The sequence below is a fragment of the Clytia hemisphaerica genome, unplaced genomic scaffold (genome assembly GCF_902728285.1).
Source record: "Clytia hemisphaerica strain Z4C2 unplaced genomic scaffold, Clytia hemisphaerica genome assembly, whole genome shotgun sequence".
Classification (NCBI taxonomy): Eukaryota; Metazoa; Cnidaria; class Hydrozoa; order Leptothecata; family Clytiidae; genus Clytia; species Clytia hemisphaerica.
The window spans coordinates 162,543-184,176 of NW_027103722.1; the positions used below are offsets into that span (position 1 = coordinate 162,543).

A 21,634-nucleotide genomic window follows, 5' to 3' on the forward strand; every position below is an offset into this window, starting at 1 on the left:
TGCTAAAACTTAAAAATATTGAAGATTAAGGTAAAAATTCTAAAACATCGACAAGGAGGGTCGTTAAAATATAACAATTAATGATGAAATATAATAAGTTAGGGTCGGGGAGGGGGGTTACGTATTTAATATATTGGCAAGAGAAATACAATCTCTAAAAAACTATCCTTAAAACAACGAACTCAAGCGAGAAGAGTAATTTACCACTCTACTATATCAACTACAAACTATCCTTAATCGACCGATCAACTTTCATATCTAGCTAATTTATAATTGCACATTAACTCGTAAACGAAAAGCATGTTTTATAATAGACCAGCACAATGCGTTCTGATACGACATAATATCATCATCAATGCGTTTTTGAAATAAAACAAACGTTTTATGCTAGCTAGGTTTGTTACTCAATCTAATTCTCTAGTTTTTAAAATAATGTTGAAAAGTGAGAAATTGTTGAAAAAATTGGAAATACCTAAAAATTGTTTAACAGTCATCATTCATCATACATAATCATACAGGAATGAAAATGGTGTTTCGTTGAGTGATGGCCTGTTTGCAGAATGGACATTCTGACTGTCCGCCAGCACACTTTTCGCACATCACACAGTGCGTGCATGGATAAGTGACAACGCATCGTGGAGTCTCTTCACAAATTGTACATTTCATAGATTCTTTCTTGCTAATTACCTGTCAATCAAAAACGAAGATGTAAATTTGATCTGTCAAACCTGGTCAAACGCAAATAAAAAAATAATAGATCTTATCGGAGTTTTTGATTTTTCTAAAAAAGCGATGTATTGTGGGATTGTTTTGGGGTATTACAATAGAAATCTCTTAGGAATTCCTCGAGGGAATTCTATTGTAATACCCCCGAAACAGTCCCACAATGCATAGCTGTTTTAGAAAACAAGGTTTATAAGGTCTATTCTCAAATACACGCTTTTTGATTTATAATAAGAACAATTTTATAAGAATACCAGCCTCAAATTTACGCCCTCAGAATAACAAATAGCTCTATTGTTTGGAACAATAGAAATATAAGAACAATCTCAGGATCACCCAAAATTTACTGGTTCGTGTTGGAAGCGTGTAGGAAGATCGTGTTGTTTCAAAACAAAATATAAAGTTATCTCATTTGTTAAAGGTGATTAGTAATTATTTCTAATCCCTTAAAGTATTAAAAACAGGTGAAACTCTGGAGCAATAACCGTTTACCTTTTCCACTTTATCTAAATCTAGTTTCAATTGATTAAATAATTGTTTCAGTTCTAGTACAGGGAGGTTTTCCAAGTCGTTGACATTTTTTAATAAATGTGCTGTGTTGCTGTTATTGCTTCCAACGCTACCCAATCTACTTCGATTCTCGAGCTCATGGCGTAACGTTCGAATTTCATTCTCCATCTGTTACGAAAATGCAAAATAATTTACTTTAGTTTAATAATCTTTCGAATGAACCGAGCAAGAGAGGGGAGGGGGTTCAGGGGGTACCCGATTCCGCAATTCCGCTAATTTTTCCCCAATCTCCACAGCCATAACAAAAGGGTTTTTAATGAGGTGCTCGCTATACGGTGCGTCGTGCCGGCTTCGTAGAATCGTCTAAAAAAGAACCAAAATTCTGCCAACGAAGTTTTTCTAACGAAATTCAAGGTTTTGTCAAAAATTCCGTGAATTTTAAGTATTTTTTGCTAATTCCAAAATTCCGCAAAACTATTTGCTAGCTTCGTTAGATGTCTCAATTTTCCGTCTCCGGCAGAGGACCAAATTCCCGAAATTCCGTCCAAATTTTCGTCGATTTCTGCCCCACCGCTCGAAAAAAGGGCCGATTCTGCTCATCCACAAACCGTGAAGCTCCCTCCCCCAAGAGATGTTACATTGCCCATGAATTCAAAAAATTGACCATTACTCTCAAATTTTCTCGAGTTTTGAGACAGATATAACTTCTTTTTTAAACGATAGAGCTTTGAGCACTATACGCGGCGTCACCAGACTCCACCAAACTGGAATCTGATCTTCCCGATGGCGATGGAAAGAAAATGAAAATAGGAAATGTCACAATAAGCTTACTTCTCCTAATTTCATTCCGTATTGTATCCTTTCTCTATCCACGGCTTTGGCTTTCTCCGCTTGTTCGTTAGCCTCTCGTTTCCACGCTTCACACGTCATTTTTGCCTGATTCCACGACTCCTCCCATGACGACAACTTATTACGTAATGATAAGACTTCGTCTGTTAGTCGTTGTACGTCCAGGCTACTCGAATTCAGGTTTCCGCTTCCGAAAGCGAGCGGTGACGTTAGGGAGGGAGATTGAAATTTAGGTGAGGACATCATGTCGTATAAGTTCAACGGGTTTGATTTGGGACTCCGTACAAAGCCTGCCCTTGATCCAGACTAAAAGATAAATGGTAAGGTCAAGCAACTTAAATAATTTCTGATATTCATTGCGCTATCTTTTATGACGGAGAAACCCAGAATACATCACTCCCAAATTGTAACGCTAAGTTAACTAGTAGTAAATTCTCAATATTCATGGGCTACATAAATGATAGGAAATTAAGAATTCAACAAATTACGAACGAAGGCAAATAACAAAGAACTAACGAAAAATTACTAGAATAACTGGGTAAAGTAATTTTCTCGACTTGAAAACTTAGTGCAAGAACCTAGTGAAGAATAAACTTATAAAGGGATAACTGAAGACCTTCATGACTTCTAAGCAATATCTTATCAAACTTAAAAAGATAAACTGTATAAGCGATACACGGGTTTCGAACTAGTTCTGTTTTGATTCCCTGTAAGGCGCACGAAAATATAAATAAACTCTCTGATTGGATGTTATATGGATCTGCGCAGATTTCAGCCAATGAGCGCAGATAAAAGTTTGTTTACAGTGGTATTTTTTCGTGCAAATTACATGAAATCAAAGCACAGAATTACTAACTTCAAAGCCCATGTATTACAAATTGACAATACAAGTCTACTTACTAAACGACTTGAATTCAGTATGGACTTTTTCGAACCAGACGAGAATGAAGAAAACAGGTCAGATTCGTTCTTGAAAATGAAAAAAAAATTAGAAAAATGAAAATGAAATTAAAAGTTGATAATTGAACAGAAATGAAAATCTTATTGATTCTCAATAATCAAATATTTATTGGGATGGCCTAAGAAATCAAATATTTGGGTATGAAATTTTTTTTTGTTTGAACATAGCTATTTTAACAGATGAACATCTGAATTTGGCTCGGCGAACGGTCAATTTGACCACCACCCTCTAAGACACGGAAAGAGTTACAATTTCTCTATAAATATTTCATTTCACAGTACACAATATACTCATGGAATCAAAGATCTATTTCTCCAAGTATTCGTTTGCCTTAGAAACAAGAATGCGTCGTGATGAATTTCCATGTATGGGCAATTACAAAGTAGATTATACAGGGTGTCCCGAAAAGCGGACACAATTTTATAAAGTAAAATCCTCATAGACTAGAAATGACCATTTAATTTATGCGTTGAGTAAATTTTTACGAATGGCATTTTCGGCATGTGCAGCTGAATGCGAAAAATATCATTAGCAAACTAAAAAATACTTCATGGTAGAGCTTAGCTTCCATCTATGACAATGATGCGAAAATCACATTTACCTATGGATTATAATTTCAAGATAACACCATTTTTTAGGTAAATATCTACAGCTGGCCAAGCTTTCTCGATTTTAAATCAAGCTCGGGACAATACCTTTTGACATCGGTCAAAACTTTCAGGGTATTGCCTTCATAAACAGTTAGTAAAGCAGTGGTGCAACTAGCTCTGGCTAATCTAGGCAGAATGACTGGTAATGGACTTATATTTTGGAAAATGTTATTGAAACGGAAATACAAGTTTGTAAACTCAATTAGACGGAAAAAAATGCAACATTGGTATAGGGTAAGTAAATAGCACCTATACAAAAAATATACCGAATTAGTATCGTAGAAATTAATTTTACCATCGTATTTTTTAAATCAAATCAACCAAGATGTGAGCCAATGACGTTCGAAATTATGATTCCATAAAAATAAAAAACTCCAAACCAAAAAAAGCAAGGTCGCAAAAAATCAAAACAAATTCAGTTAAAGTTTATGTTTCCAAAAGACCAAAAGATAAAATTTCCGGACAGCTATAAATTCACAGTCCGCAAAACAAGATTAAACATTTAACATTTCCTTCCTGAGCTTGGCCAAAGTTTGACTTTATAAATTCCCAAGTTTTAATCTAGTTTAAAGGTATAAAATAAGAAATGAAGAAGGTCTTTCGATTCATACTATACAAAAGCCTTTTTCTTATTTGCAACAATTTTCTAAAAGTAAATCGTATTTTACAAACACTGTTTTGAGAATTCTTGACTTGAACCAAAATAAAAAAAGGGGACAACTCTGGACTAAATTCACAGAAAAAAAAAAACATAGGGTTTTTATTTTTTCCCTCTTATTATTATAACAATCATCGTGTTCCGTGTACTCAAGAAAACAAGGGCTTGTTTACATTAACATATTTTTTAACTCTGATTTGGCCTCGGATAGTTAATATAAGAAAGACTCAAGGCTAAATAAAACCTACCGACCTAAAACTGCATGGGATAAAAGACTCCAGAGAAAATTAAGTTTGAAGGTCTCTTTTCATTTCAGGCAATTAAAAAGTGTGCAAATTTAAATATTGAATTGATGCTACCCTAATCCCATTCGGAAGTTATTAAAAAAAGAAGTTCCCATTGGTAAGTTAAAAAAAGACATTTTATCTTGAAGTGGTCTGGAGTCCTTACAAGATTTTCTTTATAAGAACACGAGGCTGAAAATTGGCCAAAATTAAAGACAATCTGAGCCTCAAGACAGTACTGATTTTAAAAGATTTTAAACCCATTTTTAAGAATACCTTAAGAACGTATCTAAACCTGAAAATTAAAAAAAATTAAGAACAGCCCACTTTAAGCCGAAATTTACTGATTCTTATAAAAATGAAAGCGTATTATCATTTGAAAAAGACACCAATATGAGGAAGTATCGTATCTCAAACAAAACAACATTCCAAAAGTCGGAGGAAATGTTCTACAAGACAAAACCACTGTGAAAAACCCACTTCATCCCAACTACTTCCATGTTTAACTTTATAATTAACAAGTCCAACAAGATATAGAAGAAGGGATAGCGCATGTCAATATTGAAGGAAGGAAAAAAGACAATATAGATGTTAAAAACGTTCTAAATAACAGGAGGTCTGTGGGTCTGCCGGTAGACAGTTGAATTACCTCTTAAGAGACCACTTTTTTTAATGCTAGCGGCCTAGTGGTGCTTCCTTCGTATACACGTTTATTTTATATAAGGAATCTTGACTTGGCTCCGAACCTAGAGTTCCTTATCTCTTCAGAGAATTTCAACCTCATAGTTCCTTATCAAGTTCCTTCTTTACTCAGCTGCAAAGTTTGGACTGATTTGATGCTTTGTAAAATGACTACTTAACAGAAAAAGAAGTTTATTGAACATTGTTTCACAAATATTTTATCAACTTTTCGTGTGTACAAGTTCAAGTTTAACTCTTACTGTTTTCTTATTGTCAGAGCATTTTTTTTCCTCAAGTAAAAACGTGTATTACTATTATAGCTAAGATTCCCTGTGTAACCGTGTACTGTTTTTTGCTAGTGCGGATCCACGTGCGAAATGTGACCCCTTTTCCTAAGCTGTTCTTGCTAATAAGTTGCTGCCATTTTGTTCTTTTATTACAAATTTCAGACTTTGTAAAACTGGTCTTCAAAGCTTGTACCCTGAGGCTTTGGCTTCTGGTACCCTTTGAAAACTTTAAAAACTATAGATATAAATCAAGAGGCCAATAGGTATGGAAAAAAAGCCTAGGAGTTGCAGGTATTTCAGTCTCTAGCCACAAGGTTTGTTGTTCGGGCTGTGAGATTTAAAAACTACAGGAATAAAATAACCCTTGAAAATCTAAGACCACATTTTGACAGTGTAGAAGAAGCCTTAAAAGTTTTTTCTTTTGCTTCCCTCTTTTACTTGAGTGAGTGGAGCGACGGAGCAAATATTATATAATTTCATTTCTTTCTACTTTTTTTGCATATATGATTTCATTCGTTTTCAATCATTTATGGATAAATGAATATAATATCATGAATTATGAAAAAAACAAGAGAAAAAGATTGAGATCACGGAATAAGCAAAGAAGGGGAGAAGCAGGGATTTAAAGAATGGCAAAGAAAAAAATGTCACAAAATTTCCGTCAATGTCGAAAAGGTTTCCAATATGAGAATTATATCTATAGAGTAATCAGACTTATGGGCAAGCGTGATTATCTATTTTGAAGTCGCAATTTCAAAGTCTCAAAAAAAATATTTCAGCGTCACCCGCAGTTCCTCATTCATAATAAGTCCTAAACCGAAATCTAACTTTCAAGCTATTCAAACACTGATACTAAACGTGCTCAAAGGACAAATCTCTCATACTTGGTTTGGTCTTGAAAATTAAAAAAACCGACAAACCTTTTTCGATAATAAGGCCTAAAAAATCACAACCTGCGTAAACCTAAAACCTAATTTCTTACACACTCCCAAAGTTTCAAAACACCTCCTCTGCTAACTCTGTCTTGGTTATTTCTTGGGTTGACCTTTTTGTTGATTGACTCAGAGATTGCGACAAGACTTGCAATCTAGCAGTAGTAAATTAAAATGAACCTGAATATAAACTCTGCCATAAGGGAAACTCATAGTTCTATTATTAGTCTGAAACAACCATCCTAGACTAGCACCTCATACATAGATTTTGTACATCATATAGACAGAGTTTTATACTTAAAGAGAAAACCTTAAAGGGTGGACAAAAAATCCATCCATATGAAAACAAGTGATACTTTTATGGACCTACCTGGTTATGCATTTAACACATATATAATTGATATCTACATAAGCGTGACCATTAAACAATCATTCAGAACACAAATAGTGACGATCTATTAAAATTAGTTGTTTGTTTCTTATAAAAAACACGTTTAGAAAACAAAATTTCATGCTCTCGAAATATTCTTTCATATTCAAGAGTTCGAGAGCAAAAAAACATATCTCATCAAAAAATTCAGTAATTTTAAGAACATTGATGTATGCTTATTAATAGTGATTCTTATAGATAAACATGCGTTTTTTGAGCCAACAAAATTTTTTTGCAAAAATCTGTTTGAACCATCTTTTACCTATGATGGTACCATATTTTCCTGCAAAAAATCAGAAAAAATTAACGACCTAACTTTTCACAAAGTCCAAAAAACCCGTTTTTTAGCCGTTTTTTGGACCATATTTGGCCAAAAAAAATTTGTTTTGAAAATCGGGCTCTGTCACATTCGAGGGTTTATAGTTATGCATCTTTGTGCAAAAAATCAGAAAAAACTAACGAGCCAATCATGAGGAAAGCTAATAACTAACGAACGGACGAACGGACAAAGGTTAATTTATAGGACCTCCACCGGGGTAGGTACAATAAGGAAAAGTATTATAAAAATAGTCTTACCTGATTAATATAATAACTACTATTGGGTCCACTGTTGTGTTGTTGGAGACTGGGCGAGGTCGGTGAATGTGACTGCTGTGAGTTAAATGACATGTGCCTTGATTCGTGTGACCCAGGTATTGATACTGGCTCTGTGGAGCCGTTATTTGAAAATTGTCCTAATAAACTACTATTATTGAATCCGCCACTCAGTGAGCCGGTACCGCCCCCGATGCCCGTGCTCCCGCCAATGGAGGAGCTGACGGAAGAATTGTCCGGGAAATCGAAATCGAACGTATTGTCTACTGTCGATAATGCTTCTAATAGGCCACTGTCCAGTGCCGATTCGTCTGGCAATGGTCCAGGGTAGAATGAAGGAGCCGAAGCTGACATTGACCTGGATGGTGTATGTGGTTCAGAACCAAGCGAATGACCGAAAAATGAACTCTGTAAAGAAATGGAAAGAATATATCATTGGAGTGGGAATCTGGTGGCTATAAACCAATCATGCGTTGCACTAAATGCTGTGTCCCCTATCATCTTCCGATATAAACTTGGAAGTAATAAGTTTTGGTATTTTTTTCAAAATCTACAAAAGTATGAGGTAACTATTATAGTTCATTTTAAATGCATTTAAAAGTTTTAGCTTTCAACGCATGAATTGGAAAACTTATTCATGTATTGAATGTATGAAAAAAAAACATAACAACTATTACATGGTGATCACTGTCTCTACTACTGCTTCGACGTCCAGATCCTGGTGCTTTCTCATACGTCGGCGCTGAATTGCTCAAATTAATATTTCCTATACTACTGATAGTGCCTTCAACGATTTTGGAGAATCCAGTCAACGGTCCGTGATGTCCTCTTGATATTTGACTCGCCGGTGACGGTAAAGGTGAATTGGAGCTGGAATGGTTGGATAAGCTACTGTATGGGTGGCCATGAAGCATCTAAAATATCAAAAAGTAATATATTTTAGATGGATACCTAGTCGGGTTATTGTTAGTTGGGAAAAAAGTTAGTTTGTAAACCATTACAGTTACCTTAAAATTAAGAGTGTAGACATGTCTCGATGTTCAATGGGGCAATTTATTCAACAGTGCAGTACAATTATTTTAATAGCAGTCTTGCGAACAGAAAGCCTGATTAATTTAATTACCCATGATCCATTTGGACTGTGAAATGGCCTATGACTTACATCCTTGTCAGGTATTATTGAAATCGATCCTTTTATAACATCTGGACTAATTGTATCCTCTATAAAAATAAAGAAATTAAATTAGGGACCATTCAAAGGGGGGGGGGGTTTGTAGGGGTTCGAAATACCGTTTTCCCGTCAAAATTTTTGCTGAATCCCGAAAATTGGAAAAATAATAACACCGTCACACCGGCTTTTACAGGGCAAAAATGTACCTAAATACCGTCACCGTCTGATTTTAAAATAATGACTCCCCCTCCCCCTTGTACGCTTTTGTACGCTTTTGGGAGTACCCCCCTCCCCCCTCTCGAGCGTACGTACTTTTTGAATGGTTCCTTATTGTACCTGGGATTTAAATATTCAATTGAGAAAGATATAATGATGGCCTTAGATAAAACATACCACTAATAAGGTAAAAAAACTTTAAACTGGGACAAGATGGTAAAAGATCCAGAAAAATGACTATTCATTGATCTGACAAGAAAAATTGTGCATTGAAATGAAAATTTAAAATTGTAGTCTTACGCTCAATATGAGCAAAAGCGCAGAAGGGGCCTCTAGGGCATTGTCCAGTCTGTTGCATATCGTTACATTTCGTTGATTTGTAAATCTTAAAAAAAAGAAAGAAATAATTGTAGGGTACATTATAATACACACATAATGTGCAGATGAGTCTAAACTCCCCTATTATATATTGCATCCCCCGTCTCCTAGGATTTCAGAGACCCTTTCTGGTTTTAGATTTAGCAAATTTTTGAGGTACCCCCTTGAATTTCCATCTAAATTTCAAAGGTCTTCCCCTTGGATTTTCACTGGCCCCCTCAGGCGAAAAATATGAACTCCTCAACATAAGGGTTAAAGATTTTTTTGCCCATTCATATTATAGGTATAGAATTATTGCAGGTTCCCTTCTTTTTTGAAAGTCCACAATCCACTTCTCTTGACTTACTTCAGGATGGAACTGTTGTTCAGTCCTTGTATGGCAATAACCACAACTATCACCATTTTCACATGCTGCAGGGTCACCCCATTCATCACTGTGTTTTACATTCGGGCATGGTGTAGACCTGTAAAGAAAAGAATTGTGCGGAAATAATTTGAGAGTTGTCAGAAATAAAAAGGTCAACCTGTATTTCAGGTTTTATTGTGCTACAGTATGCAATGGCAAAGTTTCTTTTGTCTCTCACGGAAAATGCTTTTAACAATAAATCAGGCAAGATTCTTCAAAATTTTGCAGAATTGTGTTGCATTTGGAGAAAGGCCTCTTCGTGAGCTGAATGAATAAGCGAATGTGAGCTTTGGAGGCAAGACATTTAAAATTATTCACTGAGCCTGTACAGTATTGTTTTTATGATAACTAACGAAAGTGTCAAGAGATGTTTTCAGTCATAATCTGTCATAAGCCCAAGAAAAATTTTTGCAAAGGTACATAGTGTCAAATCCAAGTTGGTCAATCATAGGAAGTTATAAACTATTTCATTTTAGAAAATTTTGTAACATCACTCTTTGTAACTTACCTATATTTATATTTCTTTGGGCTCCTCCTCCTATCCCTGTTATTGTGGTATTGTGGACAAGCATATCCCTGCCTGCACAATCTTGGAGGCTTTTTACATGGTTCTGTCTTGTAATTTGCTAGTACATAATTTGTTTCTGAAATGCAAGTGTATAATTTTCAAGAATATAACCTTAAATTACAAGTCAGAACGTCAGAATTTCAAACAGAAGAAGCCATTGCATATCAATATTTTTCAAACGATTTTCATTTAGCTGATGATTGTCGTCTACACGACGGCATTAAACTTATATAATAAATAGATCAAAGTCTCTTCTTTTAGTTTAAGTTAAAGGTTACATATTATTATAGAAAAATGTAGAAAATCAAAGACAATACTGCTAAAGTGGACTGATGCTTTCGAAACAAAGATTAGTCGCAAACTGATAAATCAGCCCAAAACCTTTTAATGAAAAGACTTGCAATTAAAACTAAAACTAAGGATATCTTCTAGAATTTTTTCCCCAAGAGATGTGGAAAAGCAAATAGTATAAGTGTTCTTCTCACCATTCCATCTCGGGTCTTCCGGTACAATTTGTTTCCCGCTCTCATCTTTTTCTTCGTTCTCCATTAGTTGTAATTCTCTTACATCGTATACTGGTTGTCTTAAATCGTGTGGACCGTGTGCAAAAGCACAATGTGGGCCGTTCTTAACACAATATCCCCTTTGGTCTGTCTCGTAAACACAAGGTGATGTCTTGTAATATCGCAAATGGTATCTACGCTCAACGTCCCCAGCTACACGATGCAGAAAAGGACAGCTAGTAATGAAACAAAAGTATATAATATTTATCTTGTAAATGAAAATTCATGTGCACTTTTTTCTTCAAAAAAATTGACTTGGTGACTTTAAACTCATAACCAAACATAAAAAGTGATACAAAATAATGACGCATCATCAAAGTGGTTCGCATCCTACCCAAATTAAGCAGCGCAAGAAGGTGATACCTCCAGAAGAAACACTATCATTGGGAGTGAATTTGGATCTTTGATCTCTTTTAGAATTTTAGGTAAGGTGACACTAATTTGATTAGTTGTTTTACTGACCTGACCGACCCTGATATTCCAGAAATGTAAGATTGATTTTGGTAGTACATTTCAATTTTCATTGCTTTACAGACTGCCAAATTTTCAAAATTTTGTTAGTTTTCCAAGACTTTGAGAATTTCATGTTCAATTTTTTTTATCCATGAATTCGAGCTTTTTGTGTTGTTTTTTTTTGCTTTCAATTTCACATTTTTGTATAGCTGTACTGCCTTTTTTGGAGATTTTCTATTTTTTTTCACCAACCAACCCTTTTTTTTGGGTAGCTTGGCCCATAAAACAACAGATTAAATTGGCCTCGTCTAAAGAAAAAAAATAGATCACATACTCATCTCCACTAAGGCATTCACCAGTCGTTTCATTATAATGTTGACAATAAACGTCAGGACTGTAGTTGAAAGTTCCTTCTTTCTTCTTTCTTGGCCTTCTTCTTTTTTGATTGAGGAAATGCCAAGAGAAGCAAGTGAACGGTCTATGTTGAGTGCATTTGTGTTGAAGAAATAGTTGGCACTGCTCAACACGAAATTCTTTCAAATACCTATGTAAAAAGAATAAAAATAATAGTGATTAACTTATTAAAGTAACAGATACCTTAAGGGAACTACTCCCTGGTGCCTCATAAAAAGGGGGTTGAAATAAACTGGGGTAGGGAATATTTTCGAAATAAAATTTTCCAAAAAATTTTCAAAATGGTAGCTGGAGCTTTGAAGTCACTAAAAACACTACAAACTTGATTTTAGGGGTACTTTGGGCTACGTGACCAGCCCCAGGGGAATTTTTTATCTGTTCAAAACTAGCCGTATTGTATAAGGGTTGCGAATCGATCCAAACTCCACCTCAATTCGCAAGTTGCTAGCAAAATAGAGCCACTCTGATAAAGCCCAAAAAGAGACAGGGTTTTAAGCTTATAATACCCCAAACACACCACACAAACCGTGGCAGAACAGCACCCGCCACCCCGCGCGCAACGCTCTTTCTTTCCTTATAGTTCTTCTAATGTAAATGGTACCTTAAAAAAATCAAACGATAGTTGTCGAACGTTTGAACATTTTTATTCGAAATATCTGTCGAAATCATCAAAAGTAAACAAAAGCAAAAACTACAAAGATAGCTTATTGTTGGTTCTTGGCTAATTTTGATTTGTTTTCTTGACAAATTTGATAAATTAGATTACCTCCGTACCTCTTTGTCATTGAATATCCACTTGGTTTTGCAAGGTAAGTTTAGTTCACTTAAAAGAACACTCCTCCCGCCGGCACGAACTGCAAATATTTGATACTTGATAGTTACTTTTAAAAGTCAAGGAATGATGAAGATCCTTTCTGTCACCTTTCAAACTAATTTTTTTCCATTTAACAGCAAAATAAACATTTAAAACCGCAACAATTTGATCAACTTCAGATTCTATAAGTCTGTGTTTCGGCTTCCGGTAATTTTTTTGCTGTTCACTGCTAGGGTACACCATTTCAAAACGGCATTTCTCGCAGTACTAGCTACCAAACCGAGAAAATTTTTGTGGCTTCAAGCAAAACCATTCAAGGTCATTTTGACAAAATCACAGGTTTGAAGATGTGATTTACATAGCAAATTTAAAGGTACGTGCACACAATGTAGCAAAACTGCTTTGCTCATAAATTCGCTTTACAATAATTGTTTCTGGTAATGCAGTCATTGGACTACCAATACAAAGTGATTGCAATAAAAATTGACCCTACTGGCCCTTAGAGGCTTGAAGAACCTTTGGTAAAAAGTTCCAACATAATTTCAATTTTACTGGGGATCCCAAAAGTGTCTACCTCTAACCTGTTTGTTCCTGTTTTAGTCCAAAAATGTATTTTTTCAATTGTTTTACTAGAGTTATCCATTGCTGGGTAGAAAGTGATTTTGAACTCAAAATCAGTTTTTCCCATCTCATCCTAGAAAGAATATCCAAGAATATAAAATGCAGTAGTACCTGTGGTAAACTTTTAAGATATCTACCTTGGGAAGAAATTTGGCGGGAATTTTTGGTGTGAATTAATTTGGTAAATGGCAGAAAAATTTTGATTTGACAGGAATTTAATTTGGCAAATGCCTTGTAAAATCAAATTCTATGAGAATTTAATTTTGAAAATGCATACAGTTGGGGAATGAATACAATAATTTGGCAGGAATTTAATTTGGCGGATGGCAAAAGAAATTAAATTTGGTGGATGACAAATAAGACATTTTGATGAGAACTTAATTTGATGGATTTTTGACAAATCTGCCACAACTGCCTAATTAAGTTCCCGCCAGAATTGTTAACTTTAAGGTAAGACCACTTTTAAAGTCTAATCAAATACCACGCTTAACTCAGCTGACCCTTTAAATTGATTAAAAAGCACAGTTTTTGCTGATTTTTTTTACATAGAACGAGTACCCTAACATTGATTGATTTTTGATTTTATGATTTTAGTTAGTCAGTAAATTAAAAATCACAAAATGTGATACACTAATTATTTTATTGCTGTAAAATTTCATCACCATCTTAACCTCCTGATCTATCATTTTTAATCACTTCAAATTGAAAGCAAACTAGAGTAAGTTTAAAAAGTGTCTGAGTGGGTGCGCTAAAACATATTATTTAGCTTTCAAGGGGCTCCAAACCCTGAACCCTTGGTAGCCAGTATTACTCAGCAGACCCTTTTATCCTCATTTTGGCTAGCTTTTACATCTAACTTGTTTGATAAAAGCTCAATCATGTATGGTAACAGTTGCATTGCTTGCTATACTCCTTGAAGAAACTCCAGCGTTAAAACAATGACCCATGAAAGGGACTCCTGGGTTGTTGGAGGTTTTCAGAGCATGGAAATATATTGAAACTTTCAACCAATCAAAATTCAGTCATAATAAATAGATACATAAGAAATATGTAGTGATTTTTTTTTCAAAAAGACAACTTTAACGATATAGTCCATACTAAGTAATTAGCATGCTTTCCACATAGATATCAAAATCAAAACAACTTTTTGCACCCTAGGAATTTTTTAGTAGGGCTTTTAACCGTGAATCGAAAATAATAAAAAGAACCCAGTTTCCTTATGAATTTAATGTGACCGCCATACCGCCAACCATCCTGCCTTATCCGCCTGCTATAAGTTAAAAAGGGACCGCTGGTGTGCGAGGTGATGTCTAGAAGTTTAATGCGGCCTCTTAGCGCATAGAGCGTGTACTTGCAATAAATAATAAAGAAAGGGAAACCAGGTCGACTAAGCTTGCAAATTATTTTTATCAAGTCACTTGAAGCATAATAAAGTTGTAAAATTTTAATAATGGACACAAGAAAGTTTACATGCGTTTCATGTTTTGTGTAAAATTGCTTATAATTTGGCCAGATTTGGCTGCTTTTTTAATTGAAAGAATTGCAATGTTTACTGAACTTTAGTTTGATAGATGAACTTGCTTGATAAGAATGATAACAAGAATTTCATTCAAGGTTTTTTTATTATCTTACAGATCCGGTGTGGACTATAAAGGAGGGATGTCGATAATAGATGATTCTAGGGTATATACTATATACCGTCAACTGCTCTAACTTGGGACTATCTGACAAAATATGGGACGGCAAATCGGCCACCATTTCACCGAACCTCCAAAGTCATTTGATTTGATTTTAGTATGTTCAATCTATTCATGATATTATACCACCCTGAAAATCTTTTGCAAAAAGAAGATTGCTATCAAAAGTTAGAAGCTGAAAACCCACTTTCCCTAACCCCTCGCCACAGGTGTTTGCCGTAAGCAAAAGTTGGTAATGCAAAGTCTTACAAAATCGCATTTAGCAAACGCAAAAAAAAAACTCCACAATGGCGGCATCATGCGAGAGCAATCAGAATACAAAATAAACAAATTTCAAAGGCTCATTGTAAGTGATTGAGTGAAGCTATCATCAAAAAATAAAAATAAAACAAATCTTAAACCTGTAATCCAAATAAACAAAATATTTAATTTCAAATGAATTGATGTTTAAGTTTGAAAACAAGGCGAACCCGATAAAAATGTCCACCGGGTGACGAAAAAAACACTCACCCGGCCGGCTGCAAAATAATTTTTTTTGCTAAATCTTGATCCCAAAACTCGATTTTTTAAAGCACTCGTAGAAGTTAAAATGATGGTCTTCTTTACCTTAAATCTGTAGTAACTTGACACCGCTACAGGCTTCGGCATAAGAAAAATTCATGTGTGATCATCGCACGCCTAGATTTTGATTTATAGTGGTCTAGGCGTGCGATTATTCAAATACTTAATTTTAATCGTTTATATTTTCAATTATGTGTTACAATATCTCTAAGAACTGGACACTCTCTTTCATTTTGAATATTTGTGTTCAATTGCTAAAGGCTCCAAACTGTGATTACGAAGGGAACTTTTTTGAGAAAAAAGTAGAGCGAGAGAAACTTTTCCCCAATTTTTTAAATCCTCACTTTATGAATGTTTCTTTTTATTTTACTCACAAGTCAGCATGATTCCTTTTATAAAAACAAAGCTGTTTACTTACTGAAAAGTCCCCAATTTCATTTCTATAACAATGATCAGGATGAACCTTCATTCCAAGTGATTTCTAGGCGTGCATTTTACAGTAGAATATAAAATATCACGTGCGATAAATTACACGCCTCAAAAACTGATTCACAAAAGTTTTTCAAACAAACAAACTAACCCTAACCCTAACGATGATGTACGAAAAAAAATTCGGCCGGGTGACGACACAATAAATTTTCACCCAGCCGGTGGACCGGAAACAAAAATTTTTTTCAGGTTCGCCCAAGCACCATTTCCACCATACATGTTTTTTTTTATAAGCAAGTGTCTGCCCCTACATCAGGCTTACATTATACTTAGCAATCATTGTTCTCAAATAATAGAGCCATTGTTTAGGTACCAAAAACTTAGCCTGCATATGCTTATAAACGTTATGCTTATAAAAGAAAAAACATGTTCACTTTTAGAGCAAAAAGCAGCATTTCGCTGAAATCTGCTGCTCTTCCCAGGCAAATAATTTCTCAGAATGTCAGAGAGTCTGGTGCTGAATATATATAGTTTAGTGGGTCAAGCTTGTTTTAGTCCTCTATCTTTAGATAAAGCCTGAAAACCTCATCTGAGACGGGGGTCATAAATGATCTTTGTCTATTTTGAAGTCGTACAAATCTTTTACTTCTTTAAACCATTTAGATTCAGGTTTTATATATAATAAAAAAGATATTTAACCAAAATTTGTTTCATTAAAGCTATTTTCTTTCAGCGAAATAAGCCTCTAGCAAATATTTAAACCCCAGCTTTATTTCCATATTTACAATGTGATTTTATCGCGGCCGGCTAGATTGTGTTATCTGATTGGTAGGGTGCGCACTCGTCGGAATTTTTTGTGCGGAACAAGGAAGAATTTACAAAAATGAACTTCAATGCATTAGTACTTACCTTTAAATCATCCAAATCTGTTCATTCTTTTTTTAAATCAATCAGGAATTATCAGAGAAACAAGTTAAAAAAAACTACATCCAGGTATCTATTTTCTTTCCAAAGATATTGATGTTTTTTGACGTCAAGGTGAAAACACGACTTAGCGCTGACCACGGCACCGGAAGATTCTCGACCCTCGTGGAAACAAATGGCTGTCGCTATTGAGCTGGTTCATCTTTTCAATCGCGGTCTTTTTAGTAAACCCAGGGTAAGATTAGGCTACAATCTATCACAATACGCTTTATTTGAAAATCTACAGGCCGTCTGGAATTTCGAAAAATAGAAGAAATTGCTATTTTTTAACAAGATTGCAGATTTTTTCATTTAAGTGCCATACACCATCTGAAAGCTGAGGATTTTAGCTTCAGCTTTCTAGTGGTGAAATTTGTTTTTAGCTATCATTTCCAGCTCATTTGCAATAAGCTAAAGTTTAACAGTCATTGGGCCGACTTTCAGACCGCATCGGCAAAACTCCCCACACCTCGCCACACGGAAGACTAGATTTCATCCGCCATTTTTGGCGTGATTTTGGTGCTTTCGAAAATTATTTCTTGCTGGCATGGTGTAAGGAGGTGATTCTTTGAAAAGGTGATTTTTTGTGTTTTGAAAATGGAATAACTTTGGGAATACTTAACTAATTGATGGTGTTAGAATACTATTATATAAAAATATTTGTAAAATATTAAGTATATTTATGAAAATAACGAAAGATATATCTTTTTTTGAAAAAAGAAGACATTGCATTGTTTTATTTTGTTTTTGAAGAAAAGTAGCTTGGAAAAGGTTGAAATGAGTCAAAAAAGGTGGTAGGACCCATTTTCAAGGGGCCTCTGGAAATGGAGGAACAAAAAGTTATAAGTAAAGAATAAGTTTTTATGAAAGGAGAAACCCCAAATGAAAAGAAAATCCATTTCGGCAGAAATATAAACTTTTTTTTGGGACATTCCTATGTTAAAGAAGCAAAAAAGTGAGAAAAAAACTACATGAAAATGAAAGAATTAAAATTAGCGAATGTGATTTTTGAATTCATCACCCTTTTTCTGATAAACATACAAAGTTACAGCCTTCAACAACATTTTCCTCTGTTTTCAGAAACATTTGTTCGTCGATAGTTGCAAATTCTTTTTCTCCCGTCAGAAGACAATTCAAAAAGTCCATAGTGTTATATACCGCTGGAAAGCTAAGATCACGGGCTTTCTTTTAGTAAAATCCGGAACGCTTTAGCATACATAGAAAAAAAGCTCAAAGGGTTCAAAGTTCATGGAAAAATGAAACATTTGGTTTGACGTCAACGAGAGTTGCGTGACTTCAGGAGTCGCTATAAATGAGCAAACAAGGGACTCAGCCCAGGACTTTTTACCCGCGTTTTAAACAAACAATGTTTATTCTTTACACTTTTGTTTTCAAAATCTGTTAAACATAGATTTTGGCTTGTGACGATTACCTCACGTAACATCTGTGTCGCAGGCAAAAACGCGTTTCTTTTTACCTCCCTAACAATTTTATACACAACGGTGGAGCGCACATTTTCCCAGGCCATTTCTGAGAAGTTTGAATTGCGGGAAAGGTGCGTTGCGTTTTGACTGCTTTTAACCATTTTTCTAATAGAAAATAATAGAACCTTTTTGCCTTTCCATCCGCCATCTTGAATTGTATGCAAAAATATAGGAACGAAAAAGCCGTGGTTGGATTTAGTTGGAAAATATGCAAAACATATGCAAGTTTACACAAAGATTAAAAAGACAACAAAGCATCTTATAAATAAATTTTATAATCATTAGAACAATAAAAGATGGAATTTCTTAATCCAAAAAGAAATATTTACCGAACAACAAAAGCCTTTTACAAATTTGTTCTTAAAGACATAGCATATTCTGTTTTCATGCCATTAAAAAATTCCACGAAGACGGAGTACACACATCAACTTTCAAAACACGCAAACTGAAAGCAGTAATTCAGATCGATGTTTTGATTTGATCGTTTGGCGGTTCTATTCCCAGGAGAATAATTTACCGTCAGCCGAATAAGGATTATTTTTGTACCTTTGTGGGTGTTTTTCAGCTTGAGTTTATGTCTAATGTTATGGTTTTTTGAAGTGCTTGTCAGTGTAGCTGGAACCTCGATATTCCAGGATTAGAAAAAGCTATACCTGTTATCTTTTTTCTTTAAAGAATCAACAAGCCATCAACATCGATAAATAACACACATTTACTCAGAGAAACTTTTAAAATTATCTGCCATTATGACTTTCTTGAAGCCGTTTCGAAATGAACCAATCCGGTTATGAATCGGAATTCCTATGGGAGTTCTTTTCCGAAATTTGTAAAATAGCAAAAAAGTCGGCAAAAAAACTTTTCCCGGGGGTTTGAAGAAAAACAGAACTGCTGTCATTTGTTTTTTATTTAACCAGATATTTAAATTTGGGCTCAAAAATATTTAAATAAATACTCTCGGGTACCTAATAGCCGGGGGGGTTGGAATAAGCAGGGGGGTTGGAAAAAATCTCCAAATTTAATAAGCGGGGGGGTTGGAATAAAAATGTCCTGGGTGGAAAATGTTTGAAAAGGAGGCTAATATAGCAGAATTAAGACAAAAAAGGGAACTTTCAAAAACATTTTCCCAAAACTTAATAAGCGGGGGGGTTGGAATAAGAATGTCCTGGGTGGAAAATTTTCGAAAAATTAATTAGCGGGGGGGGACGGCTATTAGGTACCCGAGAGTAAGTTGATAATATTCAATATACTATTTGTATCTATCAGAAAATAAACACTTACAGAACGACACCGTTTATCATTTGGAATACCCCCGTATTTGGACCATTCTATCGTGGGCGCAAAAGGGCGGAAACTAAGTAGCACCCTCAGTGCAAGATTGCCGCCTCATCTTTATTCGCCCGCGCGAGAATGCGAGCTAATCATTTTTTTCTCGCGCGCTCAAGGGGAAAAGGAAAGTGATAGATATTCTTTGAAGGAAAAACGTCAAACAAACCCAAAGACCAAAAGATGTATTTTGTTGTTGACAATCGATCCTGTGAAGATGAAAAAATTTCTGCTTTGCGTTTCTTTCGGAACGCTGAAAAACTCTAATTTCGATCATCCTTTAAGGTAAAGAGGTTGCTAGATTTGGGTTAGCGAGGCAAAAATGGCTAAAAAGCTGGTAAAATCGTAATCCTCAAAAATCGCAGTTCCAGCCTCACTGCTTGTTCTAAGAGACGGGCAAATTTGATTATTTCTAGTTTTCAAAAGAAGCAAATTTAATCTTTCTTCTACAAGATTACACTTTAATATAATGCCAATTATGCATGTAAGTTTTATATATTAATACTTTCTTTTTGCATATGTTTTGCATACTTTCTAAGGGAATTTCACCACGGCAATTTGGCTACCATAATTTTTGCAAACAATTCAATATGGCTGATGGAAAGGCAAAAAGGTCTATTTCAAACTTGACTAATATACTTCACTGAAATTGTTGTTTTGATTCATGAATTGTGAGAGAAAATACAAAAATCTGATTGGATGCAATAAAATGAGCCGCAAAGAGAGTTGTTTGTAATCAGGTATTTAATTAAGTGTAGTGAAAACTCGTTGAGCGGAGGTTACATAACGTTTGACACCCTGGCTCTAGGCTAACTTAGATTTTATTTTGTGAAAACCATCATAAAATTTATTCCTAACTGTGGATTTACTGGATCTTCTGAAGTCAAGTAAAGCAATGAGTGAAGTTTTAGTGCGAATCAAACTTATATAAGTACAAATTCTAAGAGAAGTTGGAAATAATAGCTTTAAAAAAAATTTTTTTAGCTAAAACATTTTTATTGGCTTGTCAATTCCAAAGTTTTAATGTCAACTTTCCTTAGTGAATTGGCAAAAAGAAAGTTTAAAAAATGATAAATGACTAAACAAACTTACGTATAGTGTAGTGGTTTTTCAGTCTGCGGCTGATTCAGCTCAGTTAAGCTCTTTTTTGGTGTTAAATTTGTACCAAAAATCACATCATTAGTATCGGCCGCCATTACTCCATATTTTCTGTTTGCAAAACAAGTCGCGCAAAGCCTAATGGGATATGTTTTGATCTGCGTTTCGGGTATTTTTCAAGATGTTTGGGTACGCTTACACTGCAAAGAGCTTTTATTCAAAATATTGAACCATCTAAATTTAGGTTTTTGGATATAGATTATACTTTTAAGATGTCAAAATAAATATAAAGTACTTTTTCTTGCTAGTTCTTTGACGAAACATTGATTGAAACGATTATCATTTTAGATTTAAAACTCTTAACATGTATATAGACTCTTAGACTCCCGGGGAAACCAAGGGTAAAGCAACGCAGTGCAAGTTCTTTCGATTTCGTTCTCAAAATAGTAATGATTGTTCTCACTTCTTCATTCGGTTTCGAAACAGTGTTTGATTTTTCGTTAAACATTATTAAATTATTCAGCATGCTTTTATTAAAAAATTAAAGATTTAAAAATCCCATGTGGCTGTGCCATTTAAAAAAATTGAATTGTGTGGTGGGCCGCCCGACGTCGCCCTTGGCTTAAGGGTGGACGAAGGGGGGACCTGCCTAAAGTGGGAAGAAAAACAACGTGAAGAAGAAACAGAAAGACTTTTGATTTTTTGATGTGTTTGATAGCTTAGCTTTTTTCACGCCTAAAGGAAAATCTTGAGTTGAGCACGACAAGTATGAGGGCCCTCAAGAGAGAATGAGGGTGGAGACAGGGTGGAGAGAAAAACTGAAAGGGCGTATCAGCACTTTATTTATCTAACCCGAATTTCCCGATTTTCAAGTTTTCCCGCGTGATGGGATACCATCACAAAACAGACCAAAATG

At 34.9% G+C, this 21,634-nt stretch overlaps 1 protein-coding gene across 3 annotated transcripts; it reads right to left on the reverse strand.

Annotated features, from left to right (window-relative positions):
- Window positions 1-423: 423 nt before the first annotated feature.
- On the reverse strand, window positions 424-20,850 carry LOC136804567 (RING finger protein unkempt-like). Of its 3 annotated transcripts, none has more exons than XM_067061164.1 (13): window positions 20,713-20,850; window positions 11,649-11,858; window positions 10,784-11,037; window positions 10,239-10,374; window positions 9,671-9,788; window positions 9,247-9,331; window positions 8,722-8,780; window positions 8,237-8,473; window positions 7,542-7,967; window positions 2,983-3,051; window positions 2,065-2,388; window positions 1,216-1,401; window positions 424-687 (listed from the first exon to the last, which is right to left on the reverse strand). In XM_067061164.1, the coding sequence occupies exons 1-13, from the start codon at window positions 20,814-20,816 to the stop codon at window positions 511-513; spliced, it is 2,385 nt and encodes a 794-aa protein (XP_066917265.1). In that variant the 5' UTR covers window positions 20,817-20,850; the 3' UTR covers window positions 424-510. The 3 variants fall into 3 exon arrangements, with proteins under 3 accessions (XP_066917265.1, XP_066917264.1, XP_066917266.1); XM_067061163.1 differs by having other exon boundaries at window positions 8,683-8,780; XM_067061165.1 differs by lacking the exon at window positions 2,983-3,051 and having other exon boundaries at window positions 8,683-8,780.
- Between the last annotated feature and the right edge of the window lie 784 nt (window positions 20,851-21,634).